Source organism: Oryx dammah, unplaced genomic scaffold (genome assembly GCF_014754425.2).
Source record: "Oryx dammah isolate SB20612 unplaced genomic scaffold, SCBI_Odam_1.1 HiC_scaffold_28, whole genome shotgun sequence".
NCBI classification, from domain to species: Eukaryota; Metazoa; Chordata; class Mammalia; order Artiodactyla; family Bovidae; genus Oryx; species Oryx dammah.
In genome coordinates, this window is record NW_024070212.1 from 79,959,107 (window position 1) to 79,979,535 (window position 20,429).

Consider the following 20,429-nt stretch of genomic DNA (forward strand, 5'->3'; position numbering starts at 1 on the left):
GGGTATATCACCTTTTGTTTATCTGTTCCTCAGCTGAAGAATGGGCTTCCATTCTTCAGTGCTGCTAGTGGTGAAGAAACCGCCTGCCAATGCAGGAGACACAGGTTCTATCCCACTTCAGTATTCCTGCCTAGAGAATCTCATAGACAGAGGAGCCTGACAGGCTTTGGTCTATAGGGTTGCGAAGAGTCAGTGACTTAGCACACACATACAGCTGAAGGACCTTTGAGTTGTTGCCACTTTTTTACTATTACAAATAATGTATATAACATTCTTGTACAGCATTTTGTATGAGTATGTTTTCAGTTTTCTGATATACCTGGGGTGGAATTGTTGGGTCATATGGTGATTCTAACTTTTTACAAAATTGCTAAAGTCTTTTCTACAGCATTTTACATCCCCACTAACAGTATGTAAGGATTCCAGTTTATCCACATCTTCCTCAACACTTGTTATTATCTGACTTTTTGATTCGAACCATCCTGCTGGGTGTGAAGTCTATCCTGTTGTGGTTTTAATTTGCATTTCCCTGGTAATGTTGAACATCTCTTCATGTACTAATTGGCCATCTGTATATTTTCTTTGGAGAAATATCTGTTCAAATCTTTGCCCATTTTTTAATTGGGTTGTCTTTTTCTGTTGAGTTGTAAGAATTCTGTATATATTCTCAACACTGTTACTTTATCAGATATACGATTTGCACGTACTTTCATCATTTCCGTGGATTGTCTTTCTTGATAGACTCCTTTGATACACAAAAGTTTAAAATTTTGATGAAATCCAACTTATTTTTTTTTTTGATGGCTTGTGCAATCTATGGTAATGCAGACTTCTGCTATGTTTCTTTCTAGGAGTTTTATAGTGTTTAGCACATACGTTAAAAATCTAATAGATAATAGAGTTCATTTCTGACATGGTGTGATGTTAGGGGCATGTAGTTCATTTGTCCTAGCAACGTTTGTTAAAAAGCTATTATTTCCCCCATTGAATGGCCTTAGAACTCTTATTGAAGATTAGTTGACTATAAATATATGAATTTATTTCTGAACTCTCAAATCTATTCCATTTGTCTACAGATCTGATCTTATGCCATCACCATGCTGTGTTTCAAAATAAAAAGTTTTTTAATTACTATAAATTTGAAAATAGGAAATATGAGTCTTCCAGCTTTGTTCTCTCTGTTGCAGAGATTGGGCTATAGTATTTTTTTTTAAGGTATTCATCTGGTTTTGCTATCAGAGTAATGCTGGTCTCATAGAATGAGTTAGAAAGTGTTCCCTGCTTTTTTATAGAATTTGAGAAGAATTGGTGTCACTTCTTTAAATGCTGGTAGAATTCACCAGTGAAGCTCTCTGGTGTTACAGTTTTCTTTTTCACAATTTTTCTGAATTAATCTAATCTCTTTACTTGCTTTTAATGTGTTCCAGTTTTCCATTTCTCCATGATTCAGTCCTGGTGGGCTGTGTATTTTGGGGAATTTCTCCACTTCATCTAGATTAGCTAATCTGTTGGCATACAACTGTTCATAGTATCCCCTTATAATCCCTTTTATTTCTCCAAGGTTGGTTGTAATATCTGCCCCCTCATTCCTGATTTTAGTAATTTGAATAATTTCTTTTCTTGGTCAGTCTAGATAAAGGTTTATTGTTGTGTTTTTTTTTCCCCCAAAGAACCAACTTTTGAATTCATTGATCTCTTTTTTCTTATTTTCCATTTCATTTGCTTTCTCCTTAATAGTAATATTTTTTTTCCTTCTAGTGTCTTTGGGTTTAGTTTATTCCTTTTCTAATTTCTTAAGTTGGAAGCTTAGGTTATTGATTTGAGAGCTTTCTTCCTTTTTTAATGTAAGTGTTTAAATTTTTCTCTGAGTACTACTTTCCATCCCATAAGTTTTTATATATGTTATATGATTCATTCTCATTTTCCTCAATATGTTTTCTAATTTCCTTTTTGATTGGTTGTTTAGGAATATGTTATTTAATTTCTATAAATTTATTTTCCAAATATCTTTATGTTTTTAATTTGTAATTTTATTCTATTGTGATTAGAAACTGTTCTTTATGTGATTCTAATTTTTTTCACATTTACTGAGTGGTGGTTTTTTTTTTTTTTTGCTGCTTAACATAACTTCTCTCCAGGCTAATATTACATGTGCACTTGAGAAGAATGTATATTCTGCTATTGTTGGATGGAGGGCTCAATAGATATGTGTTAGGTCTAATTGGTATATAGATTGTTCATCTTCTGTTTCCTTGCTGATTTTTTGTCTGATTGGTCTATATTATTGAAAATGGGACATTGAAGTTTCCAGCTATTATTTTTCTTTTTCTTCCTTCAATTCTGTCAGTTTTTGCTCCTCGTATTTTGAGGCTCTCTTGTTAGATGTATGTGTGTGTTTCTGTTTTTTTTTTTTATCTTCTTTTGTTTCAGTATCAATAAGCCTTTATTCACTGAGTTTTTTTGGCGAGAAGAGGAAAGGGAAAAAGGATCAGCATATAGCAGAAACATGGTGAAGTATTGCAGAAAGGAAAGAAAGTATCCAGTACAGCCAGGAACACACACTGCTGATAGAGTCACCAAAGGTCAAGGGAGCTCAGTTTTCTCTAGTTCAGGAATGAGAAGAAGGAATCAGGGAAAGAACAAAGAGGATCAGGCTATCCTTCCTTCCCTATAAATTCAAGAACTGGCACAAAGCTTTGGTGTCTAGTAGTAAAACATGGAGTTGTTAATTTGTCCATCTCTTATTAAACATAAATTTCGACTTAAGTTTTTTGTATCTGCCTTAAAGCTCCTGAGTGACTTAAATATACATTCATCTTCCTCTCTTGGTTTCCCACCCCTCTTTCTACATGAAAGCCTCCCATTTCTCCTCTCATAATAGGAAATTAAGTAGATTTGGTTCATTCATATGCCAGTGTAAGTTTTGGCATGAATCATATCACGGAGTAGTCTTGACTCAAAAGATTTGGCACAAGGAATGACATTCTTAACGTCTTCAGGTTATTTTACACAAATCATTCAAAAGTTATCCAGACACACAAGAATCACGTCTGTGTAAGGTAGGAGTCAAGCTTTTAGGAAAAATCTGGTTTAAAACAGGAAATAGGGAAAGGAGAAAAAAAGGATGACCCATGGCTTCACTTTTTTCCTCTTTGTTGTTATTGTTTAGTTGCTAAGTCGTGTCTGACTCTTTGTGACCCCTTGGACTGTAGCCCACCAGACTCCTCTGACCATGAAATTTCCCAAGGAAATACACTGGAGTGAATTGCCATTTCCTTCTCCATTTCTTCAACTTTAGTGAGATATAATTGATCAAAATGTAAGATATTTAAATTGTACAATGTGATGATTTGATTTATAGATTGTGAACATGTATATTCATTGTGTGTACACATATGTGTGTGTGTCGTTTTATACACACATACATTGTGAAAGGATTGTTCCCATCAATTAATCCATCTATAACTTCAACTTTTTCTTTTTCTTTTTTGGTAAGAACATTTAAGTTCTACCCTTCTAGCAGATTTTAGTTACAATATAATAGTGTTATTAGTTATAGTCACCATGCTGTCCATTAGATCCTTAGACCTTATTTATCTTACAATGAAAGTTTGTACCCTCTGTTCCTCCATCTCCCAGTGACTAAAAACCACTTTCCTACTGTCTGGTTTTGTGAATTACTTTTTTATTTTCTTCACATATAAATGAGACTGTGAAGTGGTTTGTCTTTCTCTCGTTGCATTTCACTTAGCATAATGTTCTCCAGGTTCATTCATGTTGTCACTAATAACAGAATTTCCCACTTTAAGAAAAGCAGCCTAAAGATGATGTTTCAGATCCCTTTGGCTGCTGAACTATCCTCTGAAAGATACTTCATATTTTTTTCTTTTGATACAAAAGAAATTTGTATACAATTAAAACCCAAAAGCACATTTGGAAAGATCAGTACATTACATTTACATAGTCTGTCACATAACAGTCACCAAATCATTAGCTGTCAAGCTTTACAAATCTCAGACAGATATTTAAATGGAAAATTAGCAAATGCAAAAATATTCAGTGTTATTCATCATTGAAAATACAAATTAAAACCACAAAGTGATACCATTCCCACTCACTAGAATAGCTAAGTTCAGTTCAGTCTCTCAGTCATGCATGACTCTTTGCAGCGCCATAGACAGTAGCACGCCAGGCTTCTCTGTCCATCAACAACTCCCAGAGCTTGCTCACACTCATGTCCATTGAGTCGGTGATGCTATCCAACTATCTCATCCTCTGTTGTCCACTTCTCCTCTTGGCTTCAATCTTTCCCAACATCAGGGTCTTTTCAGATGAGTCACTTTTTCACATCAGGTGGCCAAAGTATTGGAGTTTCAGCTTCAGCATCAGTTCTTCCAGTGAATATTCAGGACTGATTTCCTTTAGGATAGACTGGTTTGATCTCCTTGCAGTCCAAGGGACTCTTGAGAGTTTTCTCCAACACATTTCAAAAGCATCAATTCTTTGGTGCTCAGCTTTCTATATGGTCCAACTCTCACATCCATACATGTAAAAACCAATGGCTTTGACTAGATGGAACTTTGTTGGCAAAATAATGGCTCTGCTTTCTAATATGCTGTCTAGGTTCTCATAGCTTTTCTTCCAAGAAGCAAATGTCTTTTAATTTTATAGCCGCAGTCACCATCTGCAGTGATTTTTGGAGCCCAAGAAAATAAAGTCTCTATTTCCATTGTTGCTCCATCTATTTGTCATGAAATGATGGGACCAGATGCCATGATCTTAGTTTTTTGAATGTTGAGTTTAAGCCAGCTTTTGGAGTGTCAAACCACTTCAGTATTTTTGCCATGAGAACCTCATGAACAGTATGAAAAGAATAGCTAAATAACAATATCAAGACAGAATGACTTTAAAAACCAACACAGGAATGCCTAAAACAATCTAAGAGTTGGTGAGGATGTTCAGCATTTAGAGCTCTTCATTTATTGATAGCAATTTAAAATGATATAAACACTGTGGGAAAGGAGTACGTCAAGGCTATATATTGTCACCCTGCTTATTTAACTTATATTGCCGAGCACATCATGCAAAACGCAGGGCTGGATGAAGCACAAGCTGTAGTCAAGATTGCCGAGAGAAATATCAATAACCTCAGATATGCAGATGACACCAGCCTTATGGCAGAAAGCAAAGAGGAACTAAAGAGTTTCTTGATGAAAGAGGAGAATGAAAAAGCTGGCTTAAAATTCAACCTTCAGAAAGCTAAGATCATGGCATCCAGTCCCATCACTTCATGGCAAATAGATGGGGAAACAATGGAAACAGTGACAGACTTTATTTTCTTGGGCTCCAAAATCACTGCAGTTGGTGACTACAGCCATGAAATTAAAAGACGCTTGCTCCTTGGAAGAAAAGCCATGACAAACCTAGACAGCATATTAGAAAGCAGAGCCATTACTTTGCTAACAAAGGTCCGTCTAGTCAAAGCTATGGTTTTCCCAGTAGTCATGTATGTGAGAGTTAGACTATAAAGAAAGCCGAACGCCAAAGAATTGATGCTTTTGAACTGTGATGTTGGAGAAGACTCTTGAGAGTCCCTTGGACTGCAAGGAGATCCAACCAGTCCATCCTAAAGGAAATCAGTCCTGAATATTCATTGGAAGGACTTATGTTGAAGCTGAAACTCAATACTTTGGCCACCTGAAGCAAAGAACTGACTCATTGGAAAAGACCCTGATGCTGGGAGAGATGGAAGGCGGGAGAAGGGGATGACAGAGGATGAGATGGTTAGATGGCATCACCAACTAGATGGACATGAGTGTGAGCCAGCTCTGGGAGTTGCTGATGGACAGAGAAGACTGGTGAGCTGCAGTCCATGGTGTCACAAAGAGTCGGACACAATTGAGTGACTGAACTGAACTGAAACACTTTGGAGAACTATTTAGCCTTTTTTTATGTATACAAAATAAATCTACAGCCATCCTATAGCCTGGCAATTTTACTCCTGGACTTTCCAGGTAAATAAAATCATATAGCCACAAAAAGACATACAAGAATGTTCTTAGCATCTTAATTCATAATAGCCTCTAACTGAAAACAGTTGATATTTAGGACTCTTTTAGGAACCTTAGGCCTAAATTGTGAAAAATCCCTGAGACAGCTGGTATTTTAAATTTTCTAATGTAATTCCATAAGTACTAGTGATGCATAGTATCTTAGGTGCATCATTCCAATACCTGGGTTAGCCAGTATAAGGTTATAAAGAATTGTCTGTATTAGCTACCCTAGTTTTTCTTTTGCTTCTGGTTGTCCAAATACTTACAGTACCTGTATTTTAAACATTTCAGTGATAGCATAGGCTAATATTTCATAATAATAGTAGCAGACCCATTATATCCCATATTTCATCCTGAAAGAACCCTAAGTTGGTGCTTTTTAGACTGTTTATAATAGGTAAAAATCAATAACTTTTTGGTAGAATATGTTTTAAACAAGGTGATGAAGCAGGCTACAATTTGTGAAAGAAATTGAGAAAGGATGTCACATATATTTGAAATTATGGAGAGAACATTCATTTCTTTTGTTCTGGGCAGAAAAATCAATGCTCAAATTTTAGTTTTGCTAATGTACAAGGTTTGACCTCCTTACAAAAAAGTACAGGGACATTTGGACTAAGTAGGCCAAGTCCTTCAATGTTGGGGGTTTGGCAAAATGGAAATTCTTAAATGGATTCTAGGATCATCTTCAGAGTTTAAAAATTAGGTTAAACTTCAAGAGAAATAGAACTTAAGTATGATTCTGGGTAAAGAATCCACTTGCCAGTGCAGGGGACACAGGCTTGACCCCTGGTCTAGGAAGATCCCACATGCTGTGGAGCAAGTAAACCCGTGCACCACAACTATTGAGCCTGTGCACTGGAGCCTGGGAACCACAGCTGCTGAAGCCTGTGTGCCTAGAGCTGGTGCTCCACAGCAAGAGAAGCCACTGCAGTAAGCAGCCCTCACGCTGCAATGAAGGGTAACTCCCACTTGCTACAACTAGAGGACAGTCCACTCACAACAGAGACCCAGCATAGCCAATAAATAGAAATAAATAAAATTATAAAAAAGAAGATTATACATTTTTGTCTGTAAGTAAACAGATACATATAAATATGCAGAATTATTAGTGGGATAGTAGAGAAAGGTAGATTTTCTTTTTTCCAATTATATTACCATTATATGGGCTTCCCAAATATCGCTAATGGTAAAGAACCTGCCTGCCAATGCAGGAAGTACAAAAGACTCGGGTTCAATCCCTGGGTTGGGAAGATCTGAATTAGGAAACGGCAACCTGCTCCTGGAATCCATGGGCAGAACTCTGGTGGGCTACAGCCCAAGGGGCTACAAAGAGTTGGACGTGACTAAGCACGCATGCACACACACACACACACACACACACACACATATTACAATTGTGGACATTTTCCCTTGTAATCAACACAGATCACGAAAAAAAGCTAGCAAAGGAGAAACCTTAGTATTTTTAAGGTGAGGGCAAAAATTTTATATATACACACACATGTGCACGCACATATACACAACAAAGACTGATTTTGCAAAAGCTAGAAAATTGTTTTCAAGGAGAAATATATGATCTACAGTTGCAATGCTTAGATATTTGGTAATTGGAAAAATAATTTTTGGTGAAAATGGGAAAACAGATTGACATCAATGTACATTAGCTTAGTGACTTTCATTTCTTGTACATACACTGTGAAATAGTTCTGGGCAATAAATTCCTAGAAAAGTGGGGTTGGATTGGATAAATGTCATAGTTTGTGACTGAATACATATAAACAGGTGAAAACTCAAGGTAGAGAGGTAATAATAGCCGCCTGATAAAGAGACTTAAAACTCTTTCACCTTACAAAAAAGATTGCTTTAGAGCTATAACTTGATATTATAGTTTGATTTTTTTAAAAAAGATATTGGTTACATTTGTGGCTACAGTGGATACAGAAAATAAAGAATAGAATGCCTTTTGTTCCCCCAATACAAAGAAGTATTTATCATTTAAAATCTTAACTGTAAAAAAATAATTGATGCTATAGATTCTGGAACTAATACCAAAATTATTGGAAAAGGTAACATAGCTACTATTTCTGCCATGGTGTCTTAAAAATAAAGAATAGTTGACAGTAGAGAATTATATAACTATTTCAAGTCAGCAACCAAGCTAAAGTGTAATTCTACAATGTTTGCAATATATCATGACCCTTCAGACATTTCCTTTAGCCTCCAAATCCACCCTTTGCTGTCCATTTCATCTCTACATTTCAGGTTTTTCATACCTTTTGTTTTCACTTATCTAAGCCTCATGCTTCCTTCTCACAGGAATCATGTGAGATTACTGCAGACTATTTTGATTTTCCCTCTTCAAATTTCTATAGCACACATACTACCTTTAGACCTGTTCTCTGCTGTTTATGAGGCCAGAACAGTTTGTTTCATTCCTGTATGTACATTAGTTAGCCAGATGCTGGGTGGTAAGTAAGTATTATAGAAAACAAGTTTAAAGGGAATTCAGAACAGGAAACAATTAATAGGGTGATGATGAGTATTTGGAGAAAGTGGATTCTGAGTGAGGTACCAAACAGTGAAAGATTAGCTGAGGCCCAAATGAAAAAGATGTCTTAAAACTCAACATTCAGAAAACTAAGATCATGGCATCTGGTCCAGTCACTTCATGGCAAATAGGTGGGGAAACGAAACAGTGAGAGACTTTATTTTGGGAGCTCCAAAATGACTGCAGATGATGAGTGCGGCCATGAAATAAAAAGATGCTTGCTCCTTGGAAGGAAAGCTATGATCACCCTATACAGCATATTAAAAAGCAGAGACATTACTTTGCCAACAAAGATCCATCTGGTCAAAGCTCTGGTTTTTCCAGTAGTCATGTATGGATTTGAGAGTTTGGACCATAAAGAAAGCTAAGTGCCAAAGAATTGATGCTTTGAACTGTGGTGTTGGAGAAGACTCTTGAGAGTCCCTTGGACTGCAAGGAGATCCAACCAGTCCATCCTAAAGGAAATCAGTCCTGAATATTCATTGGAAGGACTGATGCTGAAGCTGAACCTCCAATACTTTGGCCACCTGATGCAAAGAACTGACTCTTTAGAAAAGACCCTGATGCTGGGAAAGATTGAAGGCAGGAGGAGAAGGAGACAACACAGGATGAGATGGTTGGATAGCATCACTGACTCGATGGACATGGGTTTGAGTAAGCTCCAGGAGTTAGTGATGGACAGGAAAGCCTGGTGTGCTGCAGTTCATGGGGTTTCAAAGAGTTGGATACAACTGAGTGACTAAACTGAACTGCACTGAAATGTGAATAACCTAAGTGACTGGGACTATGCTGCTGCTAAGCTGCTAAGTCGCTTCAGTCGTGTCTAACTCTGAGTGACCCCATAGACGGCAGCCCACCAGGCTCCCCCATCCCTGGGATTCTCCAGGCAAGAACACTGGAATGGGTTGCCATTTCCTTCTCCAATGCGTGAAAGTGAAGTCGCTCAGTCGTGTCCGACTCTTTGCTACTCTGTGGACTGCAGCCTACCAGGCTCCTCCGTCCATGGGATTTTCCAGGCCAGAGTACTGGAGTGGGGTGCCATTGCCTTCTCCAATGGAAAATCCCATACCGCCAGGCTAAAGAAATTATTAGTAATTGCTCTACTTGTAGACCCCTACATCTTCGACCTATCACACAAGGTATTAATCCTCGCGGTTTGCAACCTAATGAACTATGGCAAATGGATGTAACTCATTGCCCTGAACTTTCTCCATCTTCTTTCTTGCATGTCTGTATCGACACTAATTCTTCTTTTATTTGGGTCACACCTCTGCAGTCTGGGACTATAGGTGTCATTTAATAATGGATGAATGAACAAATGAATATATTTTGAGTGGAATCATGTGGCTAAGTTTTCTTGGTCTGTTCCTTTTGAATCATCCGTTCATCATACATTTTTCAGTTCTAGACAACAAAGATGAAATAATTTATTTTCAGAAAAGTAAATCCTAGTGGAGTATACAGAAATGTAAAGAATTATTAGAATTCACTGACTCCAGTAAGACGTATACACAAGGTCTATGTAAACACAGAGCAGGAAGCTGCAGAGAGGATTTATTTAGAATAGGTCAAATTCTCAAAGGCCTTATATGCTATACTCAATTGTCTGAACATTATTTTGGTTATCATTAGGATGTGTGTCAGAGCAACTTTGTGAAGTTGAAGGACAGCACTAACTCTTCCTAGGATTTTCCTGTGGGTCTTACTAAGAGAACTGCTGAGCGTTTCTCTTGCCTAGCCCTGTAATTATCCTTCAAGTTCTGCTCAGTTCAGTCGCTCAGTCGTGTCCGACTCTTTGCGACACCATAAACCGCAGCACGCCAGGCCTCCCTGTCCGTCACCAAGTCCCGGAGCCCACTCAAACCCATATCCATTGTGTCGGTGATGCCATCCAACCATCTCATCCTCTGTCGTCCCCTTCTCCTCCTGCCTTTAGTCTTTCCCGGCATCAGGGTCTTGTCAAATGAGTCAGCTCTCCGCATTAGGTGGCCAAAGTATTGGTGTTTCAGCTTTAACATCAGTCCCTCCAATGAACACTCAGGACTAATCTCCTTTAGGATGGACTGGTTGGATCTCCTTGCAGTCCAAGGGACTCTCAAGAGTCTTCTCCAACACCACAGCTCAAAGCATCAATTCTTCAGCACTCAGCTTTCTTCACAGTCCAGCTCTCACATCCATACATGACCATTGGAGAAACCATAGCCTTGACTAGACAGACCTTTGTCAGGAAAGTAATGTCTCTGCTTTTTAATATGCTGTATAGGGTGATCATAACTTTCCTTCCAAGGAGCAAGCGTCTTTTAATTTCATGGCTGCAATCACCATCTGCAGTGATTTTGGAGCCCAGAAAAATAAAGTCTGACACTGTTTCCACTGTTTCCCCATCTATTTGCCAAAAAGTGATGGGACCAGAGCCATTATCTTGGTTTTCTGTATGCTGAGCTTTAAGCCAACTTTTTCACTCTCCTCTTTCACTTTCATCAAGACTTTCTTTTGTTCTTCTTCACTTTATAAGGGTGATGTCATCTGTATATCTGAGGTTATTGATATTTCTCCAAGCAGTCTTGATTCCAGCTTGTGCTTCTTCCAGCCCAGCGTTTCTCATGATGTACTCTGCATATAAGTTAAATAAGTAGGGTGACAATATACAGCCTTGACGTACTCCTTTCCTATTTGGAACCAGTCTGTTGTTCTGTGTCCAGTTCTAGCTGTTGCTTCCTGACCTGTATACAGGTTTCTCAAGAGGTAGTTCAGGTGGTCTGATAGTCCCATCTCTTTCAGAATTTTCCACAGTATATTGTGATCCACACAGTCAAAAGCTTTGGCATAGTCAATAAAGCAGAAATAGATGTTTTTCTGGAACTCTCTTGCTTTTTCGATGATCCAACGGATGTTGGCAGTTTGATCTCTGGTTCCTCTGCCTTTTCTCAAACCAGCTTGAACATCTGGAAGTTCACAGTTCACGTACTGCTGAAGCCTGGCTTGGAGAATTTTGAGCATTACTTTACCAGCATGTGAGATGAGTGCAATTGTATGGTAGTTTAAGCATTCTTTGGCATTACTTTTCTTTGGGATTGGAATGAAAAGTGACCTTTTCCAGTCCTGTGGCCACTGCTAAGTTTCCCACATTTGCTGACATATTGAGTGCAGCATTTTCACAGCATCATCTTTTGAGTTTGAAATCGCTCCACTGGGATTCCATCACCTCCACTAGCTTTGTTCATGGCCTTCCTAAGGCCCACTTGACTTCACATTCCAGGATGTCCGGCTCTAGGTGTGTGTGAGTGAACACACAATCGTGATTATCTGGATCATGAAGATCTTTTTTGTACAGTTCTTCTCTGTATTCTTGCCACCTCTTCTTCATATCTTCTGCTTCTGTTAGGTCCATACCATTTCTGTCCTTTATTGTGCCCATGTTTGCGTGAAATGTTCCCTTGGTATCTAATTTTCTTGAAGATGTCTCTAGTCTTTCCCATTCTGTTGTTTTCCTCTATTTCTTTGCATTGATCACTGAGGAAGGCTTTCTTATCTCTCCTTTCTGTTCTTTGGAACTCTGCATTCAGATGCTTATATCTTTCCTTTTCTCCTTTGCTTTTCACTTCTCTTCTTTTCACAGCTATCTGTAAGGCCTCCTCAGACAGCCATTTTGCTTTTTTGCATTTCTTTTTTTGGGGGATGGTCTTGATCCCTGTCTGCTGTACAGTGTCACTATCCTCCATCCATAGTTCATCAGGCACTCTATCAGATCTAGGCCCTTAAATCTATTTCTCACTTCCACTGCATAGTCATAAGGGATTTGATTTAGGTCATAACTGAATGGTCTAGTGGTTTTCCCCACTTTCTTCAATTTAAGTCTGAATTTGGCAATAAGGAGTTCATGATCTGAGCGACAGTCAGCTCCTGGTCTTGTTTTTGCTGACTGTATAGAGCTTCTCCATCTTTGGCTGCAAAGGGTATAATCAATCTGATTTCGGTGTTGACCATCTGGTGATGTCCATGTGTAGAGTCGTCTCTTATGTTGTTGGAAGAGGGTGTTTGCTATGACCAGTGCATTCTCTTGGCAGAACTCTGTTAGCCTTTGCCCTGCTTCATTCTGTACTCCAAGGCCAAATTTGCCTGTTACTCCAGGTGTTTCTTGACTTCCTACTTTTGCATTCCAATCCCCTATAATGAAAAGGACATCTTTTTTGGGTGTTCGTTCTAGCAGGTCTTGTAGGTCTTCAAATAACCATTCAACTTCAGCTTCTTCAGTGTTACTGGTCAGGGCATAGACTTGGATTACCATGATATTGAATGGTTTGCCTTGGAAACGAATAGAGATCATTCTGTCGTTTTTGAGATTGCATCCAAGTACTGCATTTCAGACTCTTGTTGACTGTGATGGCTGCTCCATTTCTGCTAAGGGATTCCAGCCCATAGTAGTAGATATAATGGTCATCTGAGTTAAATTCACCCATTCCAGTCCATTTTAGTTCGCTGATTCCTATAATGTCTATGTTCATTCTTGCCATCTTTTGTTTGATCACTTCCAATTTGCCTTGATTCATGGACCTAGCATTCCAGGTTCCTATGCAATATTGCTCTTTACAGCCTCGGATCTTGCTTCTATCACCAGTCACATCCACAGCTGGGTATTTTTTTTGCTTTGGCTGCAGCCTTCATTCTTTCTGGAGTTATTTCTCCACTGATCTCCAGTAGCATATTGGGCACCTACCGACCTGGGGAGTTCCTCTTTCAGTATCCTATCATTTTGCCTTTTCATACTGTTCATGGGATTCTCAAGGCAAGAATACTGAAGTGGTTTGCCATTCCCTTCTCCAGTGGACCACATTCTGTCAGACCTTTCCACCATGACCCGCCTGTCTTGGGTGGCCCCACATGGCATGGCTTAGTTTCACTGAGTTAGACAAGGCTGTGGTCCATGTGATTAGATTGGCTAGTTGTCTGTGATTGTGGTTTCAGTCTGTCTGTCCTCTGATGCCCTCTCTCAGCATCTACTGTCTTACTTGGGTTTCTCTTACTGTGGACGTGGAGTAACTCCTCTTGGCCGCTGCCCCTGACTTTGGACATGGGGTAGCTCCTCGGCTGTGCTCGTGTGCCATTGCAGCCACCACGCTCGTGCTGACAGCAAATGTCAGGATGTAACTGGGAGAGTTGGCCATCTCTACTTGCTTGGAAATACTATCTCAGAAGGTAGCAACCCTTCAGTGTTAAAACTTCATAAACATTAGATTCAGATACCCTAATTAGTATCGAGACCTGAAAAATGTGCATACCTTGAAATACCAGTGTTCACTTTGAAGATAGTAATGGTGTATATTTAAATCCAAAAAAAAGAGTATTTGTTTGAATTTTTTGAGTTTTTCAAATGTATTTCTGAAGGTCTGTAACTAAACATAATATATTTGTCCCAAATTAATATTTATTTCTAGTCATTTGATTCTCCTAAAATCACAAGGAAGAAAAGTGCTGCAGCCTATTCTCCAACAACTGGAACCTGTCAAATGAGCCCAATTGCTTCTCCCATAAGCTCAAAAGAACAAGAAAACAGAAATGGACCATCAAATGGTTAGTTGAACATTCTTTTCTGCTTATTGTGAGATTTTTTTTTCTAGGTATTGGTTAAATTGGAATTTTTATTTAATAATACGTGAATCCTGCAGCAGCTGATTTTTGTCTTTTTTTTAAAGAATTCAACATAGAAAAGACTAGAATATAGGTAATACTTTGGACATAAATGTAAACTCTAGGCAGTTACATTAAAATGGTGCTGTAGACTTTGTTACCTTACTTTCCCATCCATTAAATAGAAATTATGGCCTGACTGCCTTCAGCCACTATCAATTATAATAGTATAGCTCCTTAACAAGTTAACAAGCTATCCATGATGTGCCTAAATTAAAGGGTGCATAATTCAGGTAATGCACTACACTTTAAGAATAATACTTCTAAATGTTATTTTTATTCATGTTGTCCATTTAGTTTTATCCACATTTCCTGTGTCTTTATAGCTTGTTTTATTTATTGTATTTCATTCTCTTCTGTTACTATTTTAAGTGCACTTGCAAAAGGTTTGTATAATTACTGTTAGAGAATAATCTAACTTTAATATGAAATTCTTTATTTTAAATTATTGTTAGTTTAATTTTGACCACATATTTCTTATCCTCTGGTAGTTTATTGCTAAAATATTCATTTAAAAGATGCAGGAATCCAGATTTCATAGGCTTAATTTTTAATATTGTATAAAAGTCGTGAATCAGTGACATGTCAAGTTTTTATAATATGAAATACTAAGTAGGCTTAAATTTAAAAGAATATATTTTAGATATACTGTGATTAGCCTGATTCATATTTATTATAAAACATTTGAGTGCTAAGTATATACTGGAAGCTACAGAGAAACAAAGAAGTCTCCTCATTTTACCTAATTTGTTGTAATGAAACCTGTAATGAGATCTTAACTTTTGAATGACTTTAATCACGTACTTCTTAATCTTAAAGCTATCACTGTTAAGTTTGCTTTCACAAAAATACATGAAGATGTATTGTTTAAAATTAAAAATTAGTGCCTTAGATATGGAACATCTCTATACTGAAATATGAATAGATATTAAGTGGATACATACTTAATTTCCATATTGAAATTAAATATGGACTTAAGGGAACATTTCTTTTCCCCATAAAAAGATTGGTCACATGATCTCAGTTGACATTTAAGTGGATAATTATCACCGGTTATAGTACTTGGTAAGCTCTTTTTTGAAAAGTCATATAGCAAGAGTTCCTAGGGTGCTGGTAATATTCTATTTCTATATGATGGCTATGCTGGTTCACTCTATAATTATTCATTAAACTGTACATATGTGTTTTATGTATTCTTTGATATATAGTTCTCACACAAGTCTCAAAATAGAATTCTGCCTAGGATCTTATAGCAGATTATGTCATTTGTAATCATTGTATTGATTTTCCTAATATATCATCTTATTGTATTTTAGAAATAGAAAAGCTTGAGTCTTACAACTTAAGTTTTAAATGAAATTATAACTTCTGTTAACAGCATTACTTTTTAAGTATTGTATAAAACACAAGGTACAATTTAAATAAGCACTTCTGCTTAAAGCACATTTTCAAAGACATTTTAGGTGCTCTTCCCATCACTCTTAGAATATAGTGCAAAACTTTATCATGACTTTCAGGGCTATATGTCATTTAATACCTGATCATCTCATCTGTCTCATTTATTCTCCTGCCCTTCCCATGTTTACAGTACTTCAGCCACTCTTACTTTCTGCCTATTTGTCAATCATGCTGAGCCTGTTGACTCCACAAGAACTGTACTTGCACTTCTTTCAGCCTGGAATATTCTTCCTCCAGGTATTTATATGTGCTTTCTATGTTCAGTTGAATTACATACTATGTGAACAGGTGGCAATGTTAAATTTAAATTTATTTACAGTTATAAAAGGAAAAAAATCTAGATCTAAGTCTTCCCTCTACTGAAATTCTACATAGCCCTCAAATGGAGTGACTGCTTCCAGTTTATACAGTGAAGATACACCTACACACACACACACTCTCTCTCTCTCATTTGTCATTGTGTATATTGATTACGTTTATGTATGGTTGTGTGTGTGTCGTTATACTGCCCTACCCCTTAGTAGAGGTCATCCCCATCCCTGCTGTTGCTGCTGCTAAGTCGCTTCAGTCATGTCCGACTCTGTATGACCCCATAGACGGCAGCTCACCAGGCTCCCCCGTCCCTGGTATTCTCCAGGCAAGTACCACTTGGCAAATTTTTCCAAAGTAGTATCCTTTTTAGAGGAGAGAAAAGATGGTAAAATTTTCTGTTCCTTTTCTCCTAAGAATGCTTCTGGTTTTTAATAGTTGGGGTGGAAGGATAAACACCAAATTTGCGTAGTCAAAGTAAGTACTTGTAAAATAGACAATAGATGTGTAGAAATCACCCCAGATTGGAGCAGTGTCAACAGCATAGACAGATACACAGATGGAGTATATGATAAAACAGTAAAGAAAAGTAATGGATAGAATAAACTCCAACATATGTCAAATAGGAGTTCTACAATAAAGAAGAGAAAAAGGAGCAGAGGCAGTAGTCTGAGATATACAGACTATCAGGTTTTCATAGTTGAGGAAAGATGGGAATTTCCAGATTAGAATAACAGGCTTTGTGTGAGCAGGATGAATTAAAACAAATTCACACCTAATCATATCATGATAAAACTGCAGAACATCAAAAACAGAGAAAATTTTAGCAACTGGCTGACATTAGACTTCTCATCAGTAGCTATAGACTGCAGCAGGAAATGGAATAATACCAACTGAAAATCACATCTGAATTTTTCATTTAGGAAGTAAGAATGAAGTAAAGGTATTTCCATTCAGTCTGAGAGAATTAACCATTCACAGATACTCCTTGAAAGATTATTAAAAAATATTCTTCTGTGCGTACATGCTCATAACTCAGCCTCAAATAAAGGAATGGAATGCAAAGAGCAGTGGTAAAATAATAAATTAGCAAGCATGTTGGTAAATCTGTAAACCTAGTTATAAAAATGTGATTACCAGTCCTGCTGACCATAAAGCAAAAGAGTGGGTTAAAAACAGTACTAATAGACCATAAGAGCTTGGAAGATATATGTCGAAGCAGAAAGGAATTATAAATTTAAGGTCTTTTAATCTTCAGGGAGCAGACGGAATATCTGTCAGTTGAACTTTTAATTGTGTTTTTGTTTACTTCCGTTTAAAATGCGGAAAATAACATCTACCTCAGGATTGTTGTAAGAATTAAAAGAATTAACACACAAAAAGTACTTAGAACAGTGACTGGCATATAATGAAGTGAAGTCGCACAGTGGTATCTGACTCTTTCGGACGCCATGGACTGTAAGCCTACCGGGCTCCTCTGTCCATGGCATTTTCCAGGCAAGAGTCCTGGAGTGGGTTGCCATTTCCTTCTGCAGGGGATCTTCCCAAGGGATCGAACCCAGGTCTTCCACATTGTAGACAGACGCTTTACCGTCTGAGCCACCAGGGAAGTCCTGGCATATAGTAAGCATTCAATACATATTTTCAGTTCCGTTCAGTCACTCAGTCACGTCCAGATCTTCATGACTCATGGATTGCAGCATGCCAGACTTCCCTGTCCATCACCAACTCCGAGAGCTTACCCAAACTCATGTCCATTGAGTTAGTGATGCCATTCAACCATCTCATCCTCTGTCGTCCCCTTCTCCAACCCACTTCATTCTTTCCCAGCATTAGGGTCTTTTCCAGTGAGTCAGTTCTTCGAATCAGGTGGCCAAATTTTGGAGTTTCAGCTTCACCATCAGTCCTTCCAATCAATATTCAGGAATGATCTCCTTTAGGATGGACTGGTTGGACCTCATTTCGGTCCAAGGGACTCTAAAGAGTCTTCACCACCACAGGTCAAAAGCATCAATTCTTTGGTGCTCAGCTTTCTTTATAGTCCAACTCTCACATCCATACATGACTACTGGAAAAACCATAGCTTTCACTAGATAGACCTTTGTTGGCAAAGTAATGTCTCTGCTTTTTAATATGCTGTCTAGGTTGATCTTAGATTTTCTTTCAAGGAGCACACGTCTTTTAATTTTATGGCTACAGTCACCATCTGCAGTGATTTTCAGTTCAGTTCAGTCGCTCAGTGGTGTCCGACTCTTTGCGACCCCATGAATCACAGCACTCCAAGCCTCCCTGTCCATCACCAACTCCCAGAGTTCACTCAGACTCACGTCCATCGACTCCGTGATGCCATCCAGCCATCCCATCCTTTCGTCCCCTTCACCTCCTGCCCCCAATCCCTCCCAGCATCAGAGTCTTTTCTGATGAGTCAACTCTTCGCATGAGGTGGCCAAAGTACTGGAGTTTCAGCTTTAGCATCATTCCTTCCAAAGAAATCCCAAGGCTGTTCTCCTTCAGAATGGACTGGTTGGACCTCATTTCGGTCCAAGGGACTCTAGAGTCTTCACCACCACAGTTCAAAAGCATCAATTTTTTGGCCCTCAGCTTTCTTCACAGTCCAACTCTCACATCCATACATGACCATTGGAAGAACCATAGCCTTGATTAGATGGACCTTTGTTGGCAAAAAAATGTCTCCGCTTTTGAATATGCTATCTAGGTTGGTCATAACTTTTCTTCCAAGGAATAAGCGTCTTTTAATTTCATGGCTGCAGTCACCATCTGCAGTGATTTTGGAGCCCCAAAAAATAAAGTCTGACACTGTTTCCACTGTTTCCCCATCTATTTGCCAAAAAGTGATGGGACCGAATGCCATGATCTTAGTTTTCTGAATGTTGAGCTTGAAGCCAATTTTTTCACTCTCCTCTTTCACTTTCAACAAGAGGCTCTTTAGTTCTTCTTCACTTTCTGCCATAAGGGTGGTGTCATCTACATATCTGAGGTTATTGATATTTCTCCCGGCAATCCTGATTCTACCTTGTGCTTCTTCCAGCCCAGCGTTTCTCATGATGTACTCTGCATATAAGTTAAATAAGCAGGGTGACAAGATACAGCCTTGATGTACTCCTTTTCCTAATTGGAACCAGTCTGTTTTTCCATGTCCAGTTCTAACTGTTGCTTCCTGACCTGCATATAGGTTTCTTAAGAAGCAGGTCAGGTGGTCTGGTATTCCCATCTCTTTCAGAATTTTCCACAGTGATTTTGGAGCCCCCCCAAAATAAAGTCTCTCATTGTTTCCATTGCTTCCTCATCTATTTGCCATGAAGTGATGGGATGGGATGCTATGATCTTAGTTTTCTGAATGTTGAGTTTTAAGCCAGCTTTTTCACTCCTCTTTCACTTTCATCAAGAGGCTCTTTAGTTCCTCTTTGCTTTCTGCCATAAGGGTGGTGTCATCTGCATATCTGAGGTTATTGATATTTCTCCTGGCAATCTTGATTCCAGCTTGTGCTTTATCCAACCTGGCATTTCATGTGATGTACTCTTCATATAAGTTAAATAAACAGGGTTACCATATCCAGCCTTGACATGGTTTTTTCCTGATTTGGAACCAGTCTGTTCCATGTCCATTTCTAACTGTTGCTTCTTGACCTGCATACAGATTTCTCAGGAGGCAGGAAAGGTGGTCTGGTATTCCCATCTCTTGAAGAATTTTCCAGTTTATTGTGATCCACACAGTCAAAGGCTTTGATGTAGTCAATAAAGCAGAAGTAGATGTTTTTCTGGAACTCTCTTGCTTTTTCAATGATCCAACAGATGTTGGCAGTTTGACCTCTGGTTCCTCTGCCTTTTCTAAATCCATCTTGAAAATCTGGAAGCTCTTGGTTCACATATTGTTGAAGCCTGGCTTGTAGAATTTTGAACATTACTTTGCTAGAGTGTGAGATGAGTGCAATTGTGCGGTAGTTTAAACATTCTTTGGCATTTCCTTTCTTTGGGATTGAAATGAAAACTGATCTTTTCCAGTCCTGTGGTCACTGCTGAGTTTTCCAAATTTGCTGGCATACTGAGTGCAACACTTTTACAGCATCATCTTTTAGGATTTGAAATAGCTCAACTGGAATTCCATCATCTCCACTAGCTTTGTTAGTAGTGATGCTTCCTAAGGCCCACTTGACTTCATATCACAGGATGTCTGTCTCCCAGTGAATGGTCATGCCATCATGGTTATCTGGGTCATGAAGATCTTTTTTGTGTAGTTCTTCTGTGTATTCTGTCCACCTCTTAATATCTTCTGCTTCTATTAGTTCCATACCATTTTCATTCTTTGTTGTGCCCATCTTTGCATGAAATGTTCCCTTGGTATCTCTAAT

At 38.3% G+C, this 20,429-nt stretch overlaps 1 protein-coding gene across 12 annotated transcripts in view; it reads left to right on the top strand.

The window, feature by feature from the left end:
* The window catches only part of LOC120857049 (integrin subunit beta 3 binding protein), a 100,854-nt gene that overhangs the window by 23,828 nt on the left and 56,597 nt on the right, over nucleotides 1–20,429 (top strand). For all 12 annotated transcript variants that reach the window (XR_005719555.1, XR_005719557.1, XR_005719556.1 and 9 more), the window contains one exon: nucleotides 14,040–14,175. Coding sequence is in view for 9 of the 12 variants with exons in the window: in XM_040232681.1 (XP_040088615.1) it covers nucleotides 14,040–14,175 (136 nt within the window). In the remaining 3 variants the exon portion in view is untranslated. The remainder of the gene's footprint in view (nucleotides 1–14,039; nucleotides 14,176–20,429) is intronic.